Raw genomic sequence first — 19,447 nt, 5'->3', positions numbered from 1 at the left:
CTGTGGAATCTCTCATTATTTCCCCTGAATTTGTTAGAAGTCATAAAAAAACAACATCAAAGCAACATTATGTTTTATCATAATGCATTATATTGTATTCTCTATTTGTGTTATTTTTAGATATGTGTAATAAAAAAACTTTATTTGCAATAACATTTAATTATTACAAGTTGCTCTTGTTATATAACAAGGAAGAAACAGAACCATGCAAAACCAACCGTCCTAACACAATATACCAGTGGTTGTATCCATGCAGTTCATACAAAGGCCATTTGGACTGAACACAAGTACATAGACTTTATTTCAAATAGTTACAGCAGAGCCACATCTGTCTTCTATTACTAACAAAGGACAATGGCAGATCCAACACAGAGCTGACTCCTCAAAGGGGACTTTCTTTAGGGTAAAATTACAAACAGAAGTGTATATCTGCCCAGCTTTTGAAGAAATCTACCTATCCTCAAATCCTTCCACAAGAGGATGAGCAAAGTGCACAGACAAGGAAAAAATCAAGCAACTTTTAAAGCAAAGTAATAATGAAAGGTGTTACTCAGTGTGTTTATTTCTATTCTGTTATTCTATGAAATCTGATTGTTATCTGCCTGTTATAATATAATACAAGCACATTTCAAACAATATACTTTGAGGCATTACGTCCCACACCATCCCCTGTACACACACTGACTCTCTATGAAAACCAATTTCACTTTTATAAAATAGGGAAGATAATATGTTTTAAAGTCAAAGTTGATTTATTTCCATTTCTCTTTTCATATAGCAGATGACTGGAAAAGAAGTGTCTTGTGAAACAACGGTGCAAAACATTTAATGCAGGCTTTAATATGACCAACATTTAGCACAGTGAAGTAGCAAGATTAAATCTCTTCCTTCGATGTGTCAGTAGTTATATTTTACAGCACTCCTACATTCATCTTTACATTCCAATATAAGGCATCCACCTGGCACTCCCTTTGGATGTCATTTATTGCATAAAAAATCTTTACTAATTCACCATCTGTTTAAGACTGTATAGCACAGCACAGTCTTACCAATGTAAAAAAAAAAGAAAAAAAAGAAAAGAGAAATGCCACCATAAGTTCACGTTGACATCTGATATTCTTGCTGAGCATGTTTACTTGTTCATCTCAGTGAAAAATGAGGTGTGGTTAATGCTCAGATGTACAGAACCAGAAAGACAAAAACAAGCCTGCATTTGCATGGCATTTAAAGCACACTTGCATGTGAGCTATGTTAATATATTACAGTGGGAGGTGCCAAGGGATGATGTTTTGCACAAGAACGCTACTCTAGCCAATCGTTCAGGAGCAGCACATTTACTAATGCTCAGACATACAGCACACTGATGCTACCTGACGTTTCAAAAGCACTCAGAAGGGTAGATTTGAAATGTGCAACCTACTGTCATAAAGGAATGATATGATACGTTTTACATTTTATAAAAAATATATATATTTTTTTTTAAATAATCAAAACTGTTTAGGTTCAAATGGCTTTTACTATTTGGCTTTATATATATATATATATATATATATATATGTTGTGGTTTGGTAATACATACATACAGTATACACCTGCATTAATTTATTCACAAAAACACATGATTGGCTTAGATTAATGTAAGAAATCTCCATGATGCATCCCATAGATTTAGAAGACCTGCCAGCTTTGATCAACATGTTCTGATGTTATTTATTTGACTGGTTGTCCCACACTGAGAACTGAAGTAAAAGGAACAATAAAGATCCAAATGTAAAACAAGCACAGTTTTCAAGTTTCAGGTTTACTATCAGGCAAAAACTAAATCAGAATCAAAACAATGGATTAATCAGTTGGGGAATTAGCTTGCTTGTTCTTTTGTTTACTAGCTACAACTGGAGAAAAAGGCAAATAGAAAAACATTTAAAAAGTCAGTGGCCAGTAATGATAATCACAAAGAATGAATGACTGAAGCAGCTTCCACATGATTCGTGTCGAGGCATCAACGCTCCGCATTGCTGCATGAGAAGTGTTGCTGAAAGCATCATGGAGGGGCAATTTTTATTTTGTCTGGTAAGAAAGCGGGAGGTGTGAACAGTAAACATTGAAAACATGTACACTATCGGTCAAAATTTTGAAACACTCATTCTTTATTATAATTTTTTTCACATTTTAGAATAATAGTAAAGTCATCAAAACTATGGAATAACATCAATGGAACTATGGGAATTATGTTGTGACTAAACAAAATGCAAAATAAATCAAAACTGTGTTATATTTGAGCATCTTCAAAGTAGTCACCCTTTGTCTAGAATTTGCAGACATGTACTCTTGACATTTTCTCAACCAACTTCTTGAGGTATCACCCTGAGATGCTTTTTAAACAGTATTGAAGGAGTTCCCATCTATGTTGGGCACTTATTGGCTGCTTTTCTTTATTATTTGGTCCAAGTCATGCATTTCAAAAACTTTTTTTTATTTTTATTACATTTTAGTTTTATAATGAAATAAATTAATATGGTGGCACAATTATATTTTTGTCTACAAAACTAATTTCAAACATTTAAGCATACGCCTTCAGATCAAAAGATTTTTAAGATCATGAGAAACATTTCAGTCAAGTGTTTCAAAACTTTTGACCAGTCATGTATTTGTATTAGATAAGAAAAAACATATGTCCTGGCAATTGCTTTGATTGTGGAAAATAATAACAGAACACATTTAAATTAAGGGCTTAGGATGTTCTTGGTGAATAAATTAGGTCTCTGGATGCTTGGAAAAAAATAAGGTAAATACAGTATTTATGAATAAAATATTTGACATTTAATATCTCTTTGTTTGACAGTTTATGAATATTTCTTGTTGCTTTGCACTCTAAAATCAATAGTGAATCAAAAACATGTGAAAATCTCACGGCTGTAAAGTTGAACCTGTCATTGCAAAGACAGACTTCGTGGATATGCAAATTGCCTGAAAATCATTGGCTGATGCTTTCGAAAGGTGAGCGGTAACATGGTCAGTGTTGGAATTATTTGATCTTTGAGTGCTGCTTTACCTTGCTTGAAGGAAGCGCAACGCGATGCGGAGGGCAATGCTAACACTGAGGCTTCACTTCAGACTTCAATTAACAAATGGAATAAATCTTAATTTGAACAGTACTGATGGGCAAATGTGGTATAATTTAACAACTAACAATGAAAATTTGACTTTGAAACCTTTTATTTAACAGAAATTCAATTGTCTTCTGTAGAAAAATAAGTACACGCTGACCTTTGGCTGGTATTGACCCCTCGATGCAGAATAACATGAACTGTGTGTAACGCAGTCCATACAGCATTACAATTAATTAAAGATCTTGACTTTGACTTGGTCATTCCATAACCCACCATTTCTTCCAGACTCATGTTCTACTCATCCACTCTCTAGTATGTTGAAATTATTGTCAGCTTTATGATGGCAAGATTGCCAGGCCGTGAAGCAAGAACAGACCCAACACTCCCATCACAGTTGGTATGGGGTTCTTCTTCTCAAATGCAGTGATTTTATTTTATTTTAACTGTATTTTTATTAACTAAATGCTTTAATATATATATATATAGTTCATTGTTTGTTCATGATACCTAATGCATTAACTAATGTTAATGAATGAAACCTTATTGTGAAGTGTTACCAATTCATCTGTCCAGAGAACATTGGCAAATATCATCTTGCCTTGACATTCTTTTTTGAAAGGAGATGCTTCTTCCTTTCTGGAATTCCATGTAGAAAATATTTGTGCAGACAACCGCTCTAATGGTTGATTTGTGCACTTTCAAATTGACTGTTGCCAGAGCTGCCTGTAGATCCCTTGGTGACGCATTGGGGTTTTTTGAAACTTTTTAAGCATTTTGTGCTCTGCACTTGGACAATATTTGGTGGGCTGGTCTGACCTGTTCAGATTTCCAGAGGTCTGAAACCGTGTTCATTTGCAGAGTATGTAAGAGACAGTGGAATTGTTGATATTAAATAGCTCAGAAATGGCTTTAAATCCCTTTCCAGACTCATTGCCATTAACAGATTTACTTCCGTGGGCCTTAGGCAGCTCTTTTGATCTTGGCATGATTGTATTATGTATTTCAATAACTATGACCAAACCAGTTGTTTGAGGTGAAAATGGTACTTAAATCTAATTTTAAGCATTTGATGTAGCAATAAATGCATTGTACTAACTTTATCCACATGCAAGAACTGTACAAATCATTATTAAATGTACATTTCTATTGCTGTTTGTTAAACTGTATTTCCTTTGTCCATCAATAATGTTAAATGGCAATCTAATTATCTGTATCTCCAAGTATATTGAAAAAGACTTAACTTTTCATTGGGTGCCCTTACTTTTTCCACATAACTTTACATTTACAGTTTATAGATGACAAAGGTTTATGTATAGATATATTCACATAGAACCTGGTGGTTTATGAGAACACACTACATAAATACACCTCAGCCTTCAACTATTTGCCAATACAGTAGTAACATTGTAACAGTGTGATGCTTAAAAGACATGCTTTAAAATGTCACTCCTCATTGGTCTACTGTCTATTCCTACAACATCCCTGATAGTATGGAACTGTTAACTCCCTTAACAACAATGAATACCAATAAACAGAACTGGTGCAGTAGCTGTATGCTTAATAAATATGTACATTGTTTCAACAATGCAACCAAAGTATTGAAGAGTTTAACCCACTTGTTACAGGAAGAGATTAAAAGTGTTTCAGATCCTGAGTATAAGAGAGCCTCTTTTCAAATACACAAGGAGAGTGAACAGTTTGAAAAGGAGGAAACACAAAAAACAGGACAAACAACAAACTGAAATCAAGGCCACTCCTAGTTGTTGAGTTTTGTTTTTGGAATGTTAAATGTGTCATGACATGAGGTATCAAATTTTCCTTAATATTTTGACATGTAAGAGTTCATACTATAAAAACATAGGCTACTGTAAGTTTCAGAACTCAGAAACATTCTCCCCAATGCAAAAAAAAAAAAAAAAAGAATTTATTGAAACCAATCTGCATAAACGCCTTGTTCTCTACTTCCGTGACTTAATGACTTCACATTGGGGCTCATTAATGCATGACTGTCTCCACAGCAAGACATCAATGCCTACTTTTACATCATACCACCTTTGGCCTGCCTACTAATGCTCCAGACTGATCTCACACTGAAATCAGAAACAGTAGGTAGAATTTTCTTTTGCTGAAATCGGTCAGTGCTTAGCGAAATTTTAAACACTAACCCCAGTGGCCAAAGCAGTCAGTGTTGTTGGGCGTATGGACATGTGTAAGCTCCCTGGGTATAATGTCCACGAAGGGGCACCAAAAGCAAAGTGAAATGAGTTGTTTTCAGCTGTACAGGCAGTAATTCAGTAAAGAGGTTTTATAAACTGTAACCCCCAAACCAAACCCCAAACCTAAACCTAACCATCAGTGGAGTAAATATTTAATGTTAGAGGGAAAAACGGTACTACCGAATCGCACTCGCCACTGATTAAGCAAACAGGATTACTTCCTGGTTTCAACACGGTATGTGAATCTGGGTCTCCCACGCTGCTAACGTGACGTGCATCCAGTCACACCATAGGAGAATGAATGTAAACACACAGGAACCGATAAAAACATGTCTGATAGGAGATGGCACTTGTAGGTGAGTCGGCATAATGTGGCTGATCCTAGGGTACCGGAAGTATCGAAAACAACATGCCCACCTTCTGTGTGATCATGTTGGACACTCAGCTGGAAAGGTACAGAGGAGAGAGCAGGACAGATAGCCCTACTATTCCTGCATACCAAAGGGGACTTACACAGGACGCATCTGGACTATACTTTTAATATTTTTTCTATATGAACATGCACTAGACAGACATCTTTGACCATTGTCATGCATCTTGTGTCACTTTTAAAAGATGCTGTGTCAAGTAACTCTTAAAATGTGACCCCCTTTTCTGTTTCATTCTGTTGCACTGTGTCTTGCTGATTTGAGTATAAACGTGTCCTGGATGCGTTCTTGTGCCCATTTGTACTATTTTACATTTTTGGTCGATATACTGTAAACATGCACTAGATGCACAAACATTTCACCAAGGATTGTAATATGTGTGTTCGGCTCATTTCAGCGTGTAGTATATGTATTTTTGTCCCAATCATTTGTTTTTGTCTCAATCTCATTCAATCATGGATTGCTTGTGAACCAGTCACAATATGATTCAAGCTTTGAATGAAAATGAAAGATGGGGCATTAAAAACACTATTAGGCCTGACTGCAAAATCGTAAGTAAGTAGTTTTATTTATTAATGTTTCATCTGTTATGAATGTTTGATATTTATAGTTTATGATGAAGCTGGGCTTGAGTAAATAGTTTGATATGTCCGGATGCAATGTGTTGGATGTGTGTTATGTGTAAAGCCTGAAATATAGTTTTTGTTGTTGTGGAGCTGGTTCATTCTCTTCCGACTGAGTTTCAAATATGGCTGTATTCGAGGGGCTGCATGATGTTAGCCAATCACAACAGTGGGTGTTTACGTTGAAGTTTTAACCAGCGTTCCAAACGGGATAAATCAGCCTCCGTGGGGCACTTTGAAAGGAGAACAATCATGGCCACTATGTTGAGTGGTCGTTCCAAACCAAAGGTCTCATAAATAGCTGCTTTGAAGGGTCCTTCAAAACCGTAGGGTGGTCCGGAACCAGACCATACTTCACAGATCTGCAGGTTTGGCCAGTGTAATCCCTGCTGGAAAATCCATCTTAAGCTGGTATCTGTGTTTTGGGACATGGTAGCTGGTTTCTAGATGATCCAAACTGGTCATGAGCTGGTCCAAGCTGGTCTTTAGCTGGTCCAAGCTGGTCCAAGCTGGTTTTAGCTGATCCAAGCTAGGAGACAAGCTTAGACCAGTTACCAGCTGGTCATACCAGCTCGGTGGTCAAGCTGGTTTTTGGAACATGGTAGCTGGTTGACCAGCTAAAGACCAGCTTGGACCAGCTACCATGTTCCAAAACACATCCACCATAATAAATAAAACCAGCTCCAACTGCAAACACACTGTGTTTCTATAAACAAAAACACATGGCATCCCTTTATCTCCATGGTTTAATTATTATAATGACATTTTTGACACTTTTTTAAACCCCAGGCTTTCTGTTTGGCATTTTATTTATTTAATAATTAAACATATACTGTACTTTTGTTTACTGGTTCATTTTTTTTATTAAAAGAAATAAAACATATTTAAGTAAACTTTAATTTCTTTATAAAGCCTAAAAGTTATAAGGCATTACTTTTTGATTTGCGATCTGAAAGTAGTTAATAGTGAGGCAAAATCACGTGTAAATATTTCTGAAGTACAATTGATGTTCATTAGCGTCAGCCTTTTTGTGACAGTAACAGCAACTTCTTTGGCTTGGATAGATGACGTTAAAGTGCGTTCCAAGTGACTGATATTTTTGAGCCCTACACCCTTCAACCCTCCAAAGCTCTCACTCTGGAGGGTAAACACTTCAAAAGGATTAGGGCATAGGGATGAGCCCTTTGGAATGGAACGCACCCTTAAAGAGGATGACTAAACACAGTGAGTAGTAAGACACTGGATTTTCCATAGAAGTTCTTAAAACTATTCAAAAAGACATGTTCTAAAGGTTTAAAATTTTAATTGAATATGAATCTTACTGTTTTCATTTTATGTACAGATGTAGGCAACACAATCCCATAATCTGAACGTTTGTTATATATGAGAAATGTGTTTGAGTTGATATGTATTAGTATATATAGACAGCTGGGGGATCAGCGGGGATCTCTTCCTTTGTTAGTCCTGCTCTGAGATTTTTTGTGTGTGTTGTTGTCAGTGTGGGTTTATCCAACTGTGTCTAACTGCTTGGATTTTCTCAGTTGCTGGGAAACTCTGAAATGGCTCTGGAGTGGATCCATTGTCAAGTAGCACACATGCAGGATCACATACAGTTTCCCAGCCAATCACAATCTATGATAAAAGATGTCATTTTAAAACATGTAATCAATCTTTTATTCTGATGATTGCACCATAGTCGGTGATATGTGGAAATTCATTATTTGTTAAAACAAACAAACAAACAATTATTTCCAGGCCCTGAACTGTGCTTCACTGTCTACCCCACTTTACACTACCTCTGCTCAGTCACCTCTGCTTTATAAATTTGACAAGGGACTCTATATTTTTCTGAATGAACATTTTTTATCACTATTTGGATTCAAAACTCATTGATGTGTTAAAAATATGTATAACCTGACACTTGTGTGTGTGTATACAGTATATATATATATTTATAAACACCCGGATTATGGCTTAATGAATAATCAATGATCACATTGCCTCATCCACATTGTAGCTTAGGACTTTAAGTCAAGAAGGTATTGCAGCTGAAGTCGTGAAGGGGTGATAAACAGAACCTCATTGAGATGCCAAAGTGTGGGACCTCCTGATCTTTCTGATTTCCTGTTTATTGTGTTCAAAACAATACTATAATCTCAGCGCAAACCATTCAACAAAAAATTCTGGGACAGGATCATTCTGTGTCACAGAATCATTTGGCCATTTTATTCCATTAAAAGACCCAAGACCCAATTTTAAGACCACTACGTCTTAAGCACAGTGTTTTGAGATACGTCATACGCGCAAACTCAGTGGGCATGTGTGACGCTCTTGTTCTATGCGCTCTGTACGGGACTCAAACCGGCATATCCGGCATGGGAGGCGAGTGTGCTAACAAGGAGGCTAAAGGCTACAGCCTCTAGCATCAGTTGCTAGTGCACCTCTTGAGGTTAGGAGAGTGAAATTTATACACATTGCACAGCTATCTATCAGCTGGCTCCCGTTACACATGGCCATGACGTTTTTCATGCAGGCAAAACGTTAATGGGGTGGGTCAAGTGCAATAAAATGCTTCCTATTATATACTGTAGCCTATTCCATTCCCCGTCAAGCAACGTCAATATAAAGGAAGACAGCCTATTCATAAGAATTTGGTAGTGTAAATGGGCTGTAAGCAATGCATTAGAAGAAAAGAAATATGTATGTTATGTTTTTTTGCACAATAAATACGTTGTTGCTGTGAACTCTCTTTCATTTTGTCTGACGTCGTTCCAGTGCTATGGTGTCCTTTGGTGAAATACTACCGAGGATGTTTGGGTTTCATCCTACTCCTGCCTTGAGGAATCCCTTGCTCTGTGACTGAATTGTCAGCTGCGCTGCTACAGATTAACATGAATGTGTTGTGTGTGTTCTCTATTGGCCTCTCTGGTACGCTCTCATTCTGCTCTCCCATGTCTCACCTTTGGTTTTGACGGTGTTACAGGATGCTTGAAACATGCTTTGGTGCTCTCCCACTATTCACTGTATTGTTATGTATATTTGTTTTATGTTTCGTTTAATGTTTTATGTTTAAAATCTTTACAGCATCCTTGAGCTTTGGAAAATATATCAAAATAATATAAAATATTATTATTATTATTATTATTATTATTATTATTATTACTATTAATCATATTCATCTACTGACACACAAATCATGGCTAGTATTAAAAGTGATCAATAGCTCTTAGATCTCGTATGTTGGTGGAATCCCCAAACTGCAAATGCAGGAACTCAATTTAGACTTTGCATTAAGAATAGACATGATGCTCACACATCTTAGAGCAATTACCTATTTCGCAGGAAAATAGCAAATTGCGCTTTGCTATATAGCAAAGCGCAATTTGCTATTTTCCTGCGAAATAGGTAATTGCTCTAAGATGTGTGAGCATCATGTCTATTCTATATATATATATATATATATATATATATATATATATATATATATATATATATAACCTCTATGCAAAGTAAAAGAAAAATGCAATATAGACAAGATAGAAAGCAAAAAGCTAATAAAGCTAAAATAAGCACCAACCAGGTGAAAGACATATAAGACACTGATTTACAGTGTAAAGTATTCAAATCGATGAAGGATTACAGTCAGTATATACTACAATGTGTACTTTTTTAATTATTTTATAAACATGTTTATGTGGATTTCAATAGAAAACTATGTATGAGTGCTCTGGCTAATCTATTTATATGTTGTAGGACGCAGAGAGGGCAGCCTTGTGAATGGACTCAGAGCAGACCAGATGGAAGAAGAAAAAAACAGCCATGAGACGGAAGAAAGTCTGATAATTGCACAAATCAGTGCCACTCAGCAGACAGAGACTCTACTCGCAAAGCGGAAGAATGGAGATCAGTCACCTGATGTCTTATCTCAACAGCTCAATGGGGACACCAACTGGACATATTTTAAGCCCAGCCCAGAGGTCTACCCAGTGAAACAACAATGGGGGAAATGTTCCAGCCCTACTAACATTAAGGGGATACTTGATCAAAATATGTATGAAATGAATGGAGAGAAAAAGCATGCGCTCAGTGAACAGACACTTGACTTTCACCAGCCTAAAAAGCACTGCACTGATTCAGAGATGAATGGAGTTGAGGACCTGAAGCTTTGGGATAAAAGAGAGGCAGGAGTGGTGCACCAATTAGAGGAATTCCCTAAGCACAAGCCAGGGGATTCTGATTTAAAACGTAATAAGAGAAACTGTAATTTTCCCAATGGGGATGTCTTCTCGCTGTCTAGGAACAAGCAGGTGCCAATGCCCAATGGTGCTCCAATTACCCCAACTTCAGAGAAGGGTACAACTGGTGACCTTTTAGAGAAAACTTTGTCTCAGTATTACCCAGAACTTGTTTCCATTGCACCTCAGACCTACTCATCTCAAGTAGATGAGGTCACCAGCAACCTGTCTGAGCAGGCAATTCCTACACCTTCATTTACCTCAGGTATCCCTATCTCACCCCAAACTTCTGCCTCCGAGCCACTTGCCAAAGCAATCCCAGAGGTGCAAGGCAGCAATGGCTACAACCCAGAATTTAGAGTGAATAGATACTCTGTTAGCTTTGCAAATGAGCAAAAGGAGCCTACTGAGATGGAAACACATTCACTGAGTCAGGCGGGTGTGGAGTCCAATATGACATTACAAACAGGCATCAATAGTTTCTCACAGATTCAGAAAGATAGAGAAGGCCTTTCAAATGACACTGAGTCTTTAAGCATGTTCTCTAAGTCCAACCAGGATTTCAACCGGGAATCTTACATATTGCCCCCAGTGATGGCAGGTACCACATGTCCAACTGATAGGGATGGTACATTCAACTCATTCAGTTGCTCAACCAGCCCTCATGCACAAAGCACCAAGACAAATCAGCAGAACCTACAGTTTAAGATCCCACAGAAACTGCAAATGGATGGAAGCCTCCAGGACAATAAAGATTCTTTATTGCAGCAGCAGACTTTTGAGCCTCAAACTGTAGACAACAGGTTGATTTCCCAGGCCTGTTCAACAGCACCTCAGAATCAATGCAGTGAGCAAGATAATACTCTGCACGCAGGTCAAAAAAATTCAATGTCAAAGAGTACAGAAAACTCATCTCAAAAGGACTGGACTGATTTAAACTCAGCTCCATCACCACACCCACCTACCGACCAACCTCACATGTGGGATTTTTTCCTTAACCAGGCTCAAATGCAGCAGGATACAGTTCCACAGAGCCAAAGTCATCTAATAAATCCTGTACACTCAAACAGCTTCCAGTCTCAAAATTTCAGTAAGCCCAGTTTTGCCTCACATGAACGTCAGACACAAGATATTTACAAAAATTCCCCACCCAGTGCACAACTTCCCCACAGTTCTAGCCCTGAATGTCAACAGAGAAATTCTGGTATGCAGGGTCACTTTAACATGCAATCTAACAAACCCCAGCAATTATGCAAAAATGATCAAGATTTGGACCAGATTCGATCTCCAGGTATGCTCTCTCAGCCACCACCTGTTGAGCCTCATAAGCAGGCCACCAGCACATACCCTCATCGGTTTCTCCAGAATGTGCATAGAATGCAAGCAGCTCCACAATCACAAGACACTGCCCAGAGCCAGACAGATGCACCTCTCTTGAAAAGGCTTAAAATGGAGGGCTGCCTTCATTCAGAATCCCAGAGGTTACCTCTAGCTAACAAAACAACAGCACAAACTCAGTCTAGTCCAATTATGAGAGCAAACTCTATATTTCTAGATTCTTTTAGGTCAAATGTACAGCCTTTGTCTAATGAAGTGGACGCTACGCTAAGTGATGCAATACAGATCCAAAAGAACCTCCAGCAGAACATACAGTACTCTCAGGGCAGCAGTAAGCAACTGAACTACCAGCAACCTCTCCATCACAGGATACACAATCATTTGGAACTGACGGATTCACGATCGCGACTGTCTCAAATTCCAAATGATCTGCAGATACCTCAAGCAGATTTGCAGAGACATGCAGCCTTGCGAATGCACATTCTACAGAAGCAGGAGAGGCAAGGCCCCAACCACATTAGGCCAAGTATGCAAGCCATGAAAAGTGAAAACTGTGCAAGTTTAGAGGCCCCAGCTCAACTGCCACCCCTTCAAATGCAGCAGCAATATCAAGACAAAACCAAAGTCATGCCTCTGATAGTAAAGCAGGAGTGTCCATCTTCAGCCTGTGAACAAAGCCAACAGAGGAGCATTCTAGCTACAATGGAACAGCAGTTACAACAGTATGAGCTCTCACCTGTGTTTGAAAGAAAATCTTTGCTCATCAAGTCACCCAATAAGGTGAAGGTGGAGATGGCTGGGGGGGTGACAGTGCTCTCAACTAGTGCTGAGGGGAATATCAAGCACCAGTGCAAACCACAAGATTTCACCCCACCTAAAAAAATTGGGTTACAAAGCTTTCTGGAGTCACCCATGAAGCTGCTTGATACACCAATAAAAAACCTGCTGGACACACCTGTGAAAACACAGTATGATATTCCATCATGCCACTGTGTCGGTAAGAGGTTTTACACAGCTCTTATTAGTCTTGTTTATACAAATCACACATTTTCCACAGTTGTTTGCCATATTTTTTCCAGAGTATAAGTTATACTTTTTTGTCATCTGAAAGGTCCTTAAACTTGTAGTCCAAAGAGACTTATATATCATAACTCCATGATTTTCAAACTGGGAGGTGCGCCTCCCCAGGGGGGCGCCAGAGCATGTCAGGGGAGGCGTGGAGATTGATGATAAATTCACCAAGTGAAATCAAAACATACATAAATAAATACTATAAAAATGTATTGTAATGGTAACTGAAAATTATTGGCTTAATAGACCATAGTCCAGCTTAATACACCATAGCTCTTTGGCATTATAATACTGTTGTGAATGTCGTGAACGTATGCATATCATGCAAGAGCGCATCCATGTACCGGTTGCGTGAGAGCGAATATCTGCTCGCACGCGGATGTCCAAGGGGGGCGCGATCTTGTAAATTTTCTCAGAAGGGGGCTTACTGTCCAAGACTTTGAAAGCCACTGTCGTAACTGATGTCAGCAGGGCAAACACACTGCACACCAAAACACTTATGCTCACACTCAAACATATGAAAAACTCTGTCATAGAGACAGTAGTCATTAACTCTCTGTAGAGGTTTGTAGAGCGTTATCTATTCAAAGCATATATAGCATAATTGAGGCAATATCAAAGTTTCCATCCAAAAGTTTCACATTTGTTTAAGCATATTTCTGAAAATTTGACTAGAATGCGAAACATTGCACATTTCCATCAACAGCATTAAGCACATTATTGTGGTATATAGAATAACACTCCTGGTCTCTAGGTGTCGTTGTTGCACTGGTTTCATTGGTACATGCAAATAATGAGTATGAAGGAGTATTGTCAAGTTCACCTGTGCTTTAGTAAAAAAAACAACAACAGAAAAACAGCCGGACTGCTGCTTGATTCCTGCCTTAATTCTTTTAATACACAACAATTATTTTGAGGGAGACTTCCTTAGTTTTATGTCATAGAGCAGCTGAATGTCCTCCTTGCTTCGAGGAGAGTTGTGTTTCCCACACTGGAGCAATTATACAGAGTGATATTAAATGCTGCCAGGAGATGCCACAGAATGAGCACAATGATGAGGGCTGAAATGGCAGCTATAACCCATACGCCTCCAGCCTCCACATACCAGGGAGCGGCTACACTTACGACTCTCAAAACTGTTCTGGCGGATTGTGAGGACCCATTTTAATGAGCAGCTATGGGTGAAACACTTCTGAGTGTCCAGTCTCTCTCTCCCTTGAACTCCTCAAACACACACCGATGGGTGGGGCCTTTAACACACACACACACACACACACCAAAAACATGTAACAACAGCTCTCAATGCAACTCATTATAATCCAGTAGAAAAATGCATAATACGACATGTTTTGTCACTCTATAAACCAAGAGTTATCTTAACAAAAAGAACACAACAGCAAACAATATTTGACCATGTTAAGGTGTAATTTTCAATGATGTTTTCAATGAAACTGCTCGATGAGGACTTAAAGACATTTAAGACATTACAGACATTACACAGGGATGCAAAATACTCACCTTTTGGCTAAAGTCACCTTTTTTAATGTAAATTTGCTAACTTTGTTTGGTAAAGCTTTCCACATTTTATTAATTAAAATCACTTGAATGGGTAACATGATAAGTGGCTAAATGGAAGTCAGTTACTCCTAGGTCCTAATGCCGCAGGATATAACCTCTGTCAGGCTATTAGTGCAAATAATACACAAATAAGTCTTATCTGCTTTTTTGACGAGGTATGACTTATGTTCAGGTGTGACTTATTTTCAGGAAAATATGGTATACGTTAGACATGCACATGCATGTTTGTTGATGTGTTATATGGGAGAGGGGACTTTAAATAATATTTCATACCAATAATTTAATATTTTCATTAATTTAATTCTGTGTTTGTTAATGATATCAGATCATCTCAACAGTAGTTATACTTACCATTTAATGAACATATCCTCCAAAATGCACGACACCATTTTAATATTATATTTTTTAACCCACAGAGCAAATAATTGAAAGGGATGAAGGCCCGTATTACACTCACTTGGGATCAGCCCCAACTATTGCAGGTATCCGCGATGTTATGGAGAAAAGGTATGATATTACAACTCCCGTCATGCTCAAAAGCAATTTTATATTCATAACCTACTTTCTCAATATCTGTGAATTTCACATTTTACATTACGTTTCCCCTGACAGGTCTGGACTGACTGGAAGTGCCATTAGGATTGAAAAAGTTGTGTATACAGGCAAGGAAGGCAAGAGCGCACAGGGCTGCCCCATCGCCAAATGGGTATAGGCAATTTTTTCATCCTTAATGGTCTCTTTTTAAATACATTACATGCGTATAGTTTCTCTTTGACTCAGCAGTTCTGGTTCATAAAAATCAAAGCATGCATGTTTTTCTAATCTGCAGCATCTTTTATGGAAAACACAATGACATGCAAAGGTCTCAAACTACTATACTATGTGAATTATTTCGTCTAGGTAATACGGAGGGCAAGTGTGGATGAGAAACTCCTGGTCTTGGTGCGAGAGCGGGTTGGTCACTCTTGTGAGACATCCTGTATAGTAGTGGTCATCTTGATTTGGGAAGGCATACCAACCAACCTGGCTGACAGTCTCTACTCAGAACTTAGTGGCACTCTAACAAAACACGGCGCCCTAACCAACCGCAGATGTGCTCGCAATGAGGAGTAAGGACCAGTGCTTGACATTGCTTTTCTCAGACAAACTGGACATTCACTTGCCAAAAACTCATTATTATCATATTATCAGTGGCGGCTGGTGCTTTTCAAAAGTGGGAAAGCCCAGATTATTGCTTTTTTGTATCTGCAATGTTGCTCCCAATGTCTGCTCATACTGCTTCTCAAACCGAGAACATTTAAAACAAAAATTATTAACTAAGTTCAAAACTGTTTTGCAACAAAGTATCTGATTATAAAAACTGAAATAGATGTGTTACATTAGATTGCAAATAATTAAGCATGTATCTCTGAGCCGCAGAACATTCTGCGCTCGACAGCGGGGCTTGTACATTTCATGCACTGTCACATACATCACTGTTTCCATTAATGGTCGTTTTTTGAAAAGTTCCATCCTTTTAAGAGCTTATATAGAGAAGCCAGGCTATCAGGCAGGACAAAAATACACTGATTAAAAGCCCAGTGTTTAATAGGTAATCAGATGCAGAGCTAATTCTCCTGTAGACTCTAGGAGAAGCACGGCGTCCAGGCAGGACCCAAAATGACATATTTAGAGTCTTTTTGTCCAAGGAACATTGCGAATGCGCTATTGATTTGAATGGGACAGGCATCTGCCACAGACTCCGTGCTTCAGTGGGACTCTAATAAGTCCATAGAAGTCTGTGGCTGCATGCCCTTTAATGCCCTTTAATGTGGAAAAAAATTAAATATTGCTACAATAAACAGTGATATGTAATTTATATTAATTAATTAAACTCATCACTGACAAATTTCATATGAAATTTTAGAGGAAGACATGCTTAACCTCCTGAAACCCCCGTGTGACTGCTGTGTGCATTTTCCATTTCCTTTTTTAATTTGTAACTAGTAGCACCTAATAAACAAGCAAAAAATCAATGTACCGATTATCATTGTCCCATGTCTGTCAAACATGTTGAGTGACCCAAACATCATCTGCAGCCTGATTTTAGGAGTGAATGCACTTATAGAAAGCTACATAGAAAGCTGTAGGATGCAATGTTTATCAGCGTGTTGATGCACGATAAATGAACAGATTTTTTAAAGCAGCATAATAAACTAAATTAGAGACATTACTCTTTACAACCAAACAGGTTTCAATCAAAAAACTTTAATAGGTTTCTTACCAGAGGCACTTTGGTGCTACACCCGTAGGAGCATTCCACGGAAGTCAACGTCACGCTGTTGTGTCATGTTTAACCCTTAAATGACAGTGAGTCTTGTGAACAGTATTCAGCCGGTTTTATTTCATTTAAATAATATGTTGCTTATAGCGAAGCCAAAATACAACGTCCACACTTGTGGACGTGAGGTCACACAAGGTTAAAGTGTAGTCTTAAAGCAATCTCTACTGCATATTATTGTCAATTCAGACCGACCCGAAGAAACTTGTCCCTAATATGATAATAATGACCTATTTGTTCATTAATGACTTTGGATAATAAAGATTCACATCATGCTAAACGTGTCCCCAGGGAAATCCGGAATAATCTAAGATATGTTTACAAAATATTATTTACATCTTCTAACTTAACATTCTGTCATCATTCTCAGGAGAACATGTGCATGTCAGGGTTTTGAGCCTGATGCCTGTGGAGCCTCTTTCTCATTTGGTTGCTCCTGGAGTATGTACTATAATGGCTGCAAATTTGCCAGGAGTAAGGTCCCTCGAAAGTTCAAACTTCTTGGGGATGATCCCAAGGAGGTAAGATGCTCATACACAAACATATGACTGATTCAATTCTCACAGGATAGCACTATGATTTGTTTATAGGGCATAAGAAATTAGAGCTAACGTGAGTATTTTGATACCCTTACAGGAGGAGAAACTGGAACAAAATCTCCAGGGTCTTGCAACTTTGATGGCCCCACTGTACAAAAAAATGGCACCTGATGCTTACTCCAATCAGGTATACATTGAAATTCACATCAGCTCTCTGTTTTAGGTCACATACTATTACCAACAATATATTGGATTATTCTGAAATCCTTACTACATATAAAAGCATTCTGACAATACTAAGCTGCAGTAATGTAATATGTTACAGTTATGTTTATTATGTATTATTTATCTTGACACATTCTTACCTATATGAATGACAAGAGTGCATTTACTGTCTGTGACATTACAGGTATTGACAGAGCAGGTATTTAGTAAGAAATGATAACTTTTAAAATGCAAAAGGAGGAATTCACTCAACACAATTGAGGATGCAACACAATCACCAAGCACCTGAATCGTTAACATGTTGAAAGTTTGACTACACTGCACGTCTATATATTTGTAAGGGATAATGTACAGTCAGGCGGTTGTTATTGAAAAATAAACCCAGACAGGAAAATCAGGTCTTGTATCACCCTGAAGGTGTTTATATTCTGCAATAACAACCGGCTGACTGTACATCATCCCGCTTATTACACCGCTACTAACCAAAGAAATAAATACATAGACATAAAATATTGATTTGCATTGAAATTATGTAATTATGTGAAAAGAAAACTCACTGAACAGCTGAAATCAACCTCTGGTTTGCGTTGGTGTTTATTCTGTGAAAATGACCGTCTTTTCATTTTTACTGCTCATTACAAGACTACTTGTCAAATAAATAAATAAATGCACATGAAAGATTGGTTTGAGTTGAAATTATTTTATAAGCTTATTTGTAGAGATCTCACCCAGATGATGGCCTGATATGTGGATGTGCGTTTGTTACTCTAAAATATCAGACCGCCAAATGCTGCCATTGACCAATCAGAATAGAGTATTACAGAGAGCCGTGTAATAAGCCAGGTTATAATGCTCTTCTCCATCATTATTCAATGAATTACTGCTGCCATGTTTTCGATAAAAAAGTAATTTAATTACAGTAATTAATTACTTATTAATGCATTACACCCAACATTGCCGAAGATTGCACCTGCTTAAACTAGATTGTGGTGCTATCAAAATTACAGTGAATATGAGTTTCCTACTTGGAAGTTGCGCATTAATGCCGCCTCAAGGAAGGACTAGAAAACTTGGAGATAATTTTGATAGAGTTTCCATGTTGGGAGGAGACATAAACTTTCAACATGGCAGAGGAGAGTACAGTTTCTGTAGTAAATGATTGGCTTTATTCTTCTTTTTTTTTTAAATGTAGCAACCTTGTTGTTCCCAAAGAAATGTTAAATAAATCTGGCAACCTCTATGTTTCCTGTTCTCTCTGACAACAAAGCACTTGAACATGAAATACTCGTAATTACAACTTTAGAAGTGGGAAGTAGGATCATTTTGATAACACGTGAAGGGAACGTAAGACACAGGTTTTTGCACTGAAATACCACGTGCAAAGTGATGCATCTGTTTGGTGAATTTTCCACTCAATATATTATCATATATATCCACTCAAATTTGACAGGTGGAGCATGAACACAGAGCTCCTGATTGCCGTCTGGGCCAAAAGGAAGGACGCCCATTTTCTGGAGTGACAGCCTGTCTAGACTTCTGTGCCCATGCTCACAGAGACCTGCACAACATGCAGGGGGGCAGTACTGTGGTAAGAAAGACTTTCAGAGTGACTAATAAGACTGATAAGTGGTGGTGGTGTAGTGGACTAAAGCACTGAACTGGTAAGCAGAAAGTTGTTGGTTTGATCCTCACAGCCACCACCACTGTGTCCTTGAGCAAGGCACTTAACTCCAGGTTGCTCCAGGGGGATTGTCCCTGTAAGCT

General features: G+C 38.0%; 1 protein-coding gene across 3 annotated transcripts in view; it reads left to right on the top strand.

The window, feature by feature from the left end:
- tet2 (tet methylcytosine dioxygenase 2) overlaps positions 1-19,447 on the top strand; it is a 36,069-nt gene that overhangs the window by 11,103 nt on the left and 5,519 nt on the right. For 2 of the 3 annotated variants that reach the window (XM_051704962.1, XM_051704964.1), the window contains 7 exons: positions 10,131-12,947; positions 15,016-15,106; positions 15,212-15,305; positions 15,500-15,708; positions 17,290-17,440; positions 17,556-17,645; positions 19,134-19,271. In XM_051704962.1, coding sequence (XP_051560922.1) covers positions 10,131-12,947; positions 15,016-15,106; positions 15,212-15,305; positions 15,500-15,708; positions 17,290-17,440; positions 17,556-17,645; positions 19,134-19,271 — 3,590 coding nt within the window. Of the gene's footprint in view, positions 1-6,076; positions 6,310-7,441; positions 7,602-10,130; positions 12,948-15,015; positions 15,107-15,211; positions 15,306-15,499; positions 15,709-17,289; positions 17,441-17,555; positions 17,646-19,133; positions 19,272-19,447 lie in introns of those variants that run through there. The other variant, XM_051704963.1, reaches the window with a different exon arrangement.

This window comes from Myxocyprinus asiaticus, chromosome 8 (assembly GCF_019703515.2).
Source record: "Myxocyprinus asiaticus isolate MX2 ecotype Aquarium Trade chromosome 8, UBuf_Myxa_2, whole genome shotgun sequence".
NCBI classification, from domain to species: domain Eukaryota; kingdom Metazoa; phylum Chordata; class Actinopteri; order Cypriniformes; family Catostomidae; genus Myxocyprinus; species Myxocyprinus asiaticus.
This window is presented reverse-complemented; position numbering and strand designations above follow the sequence as displayed.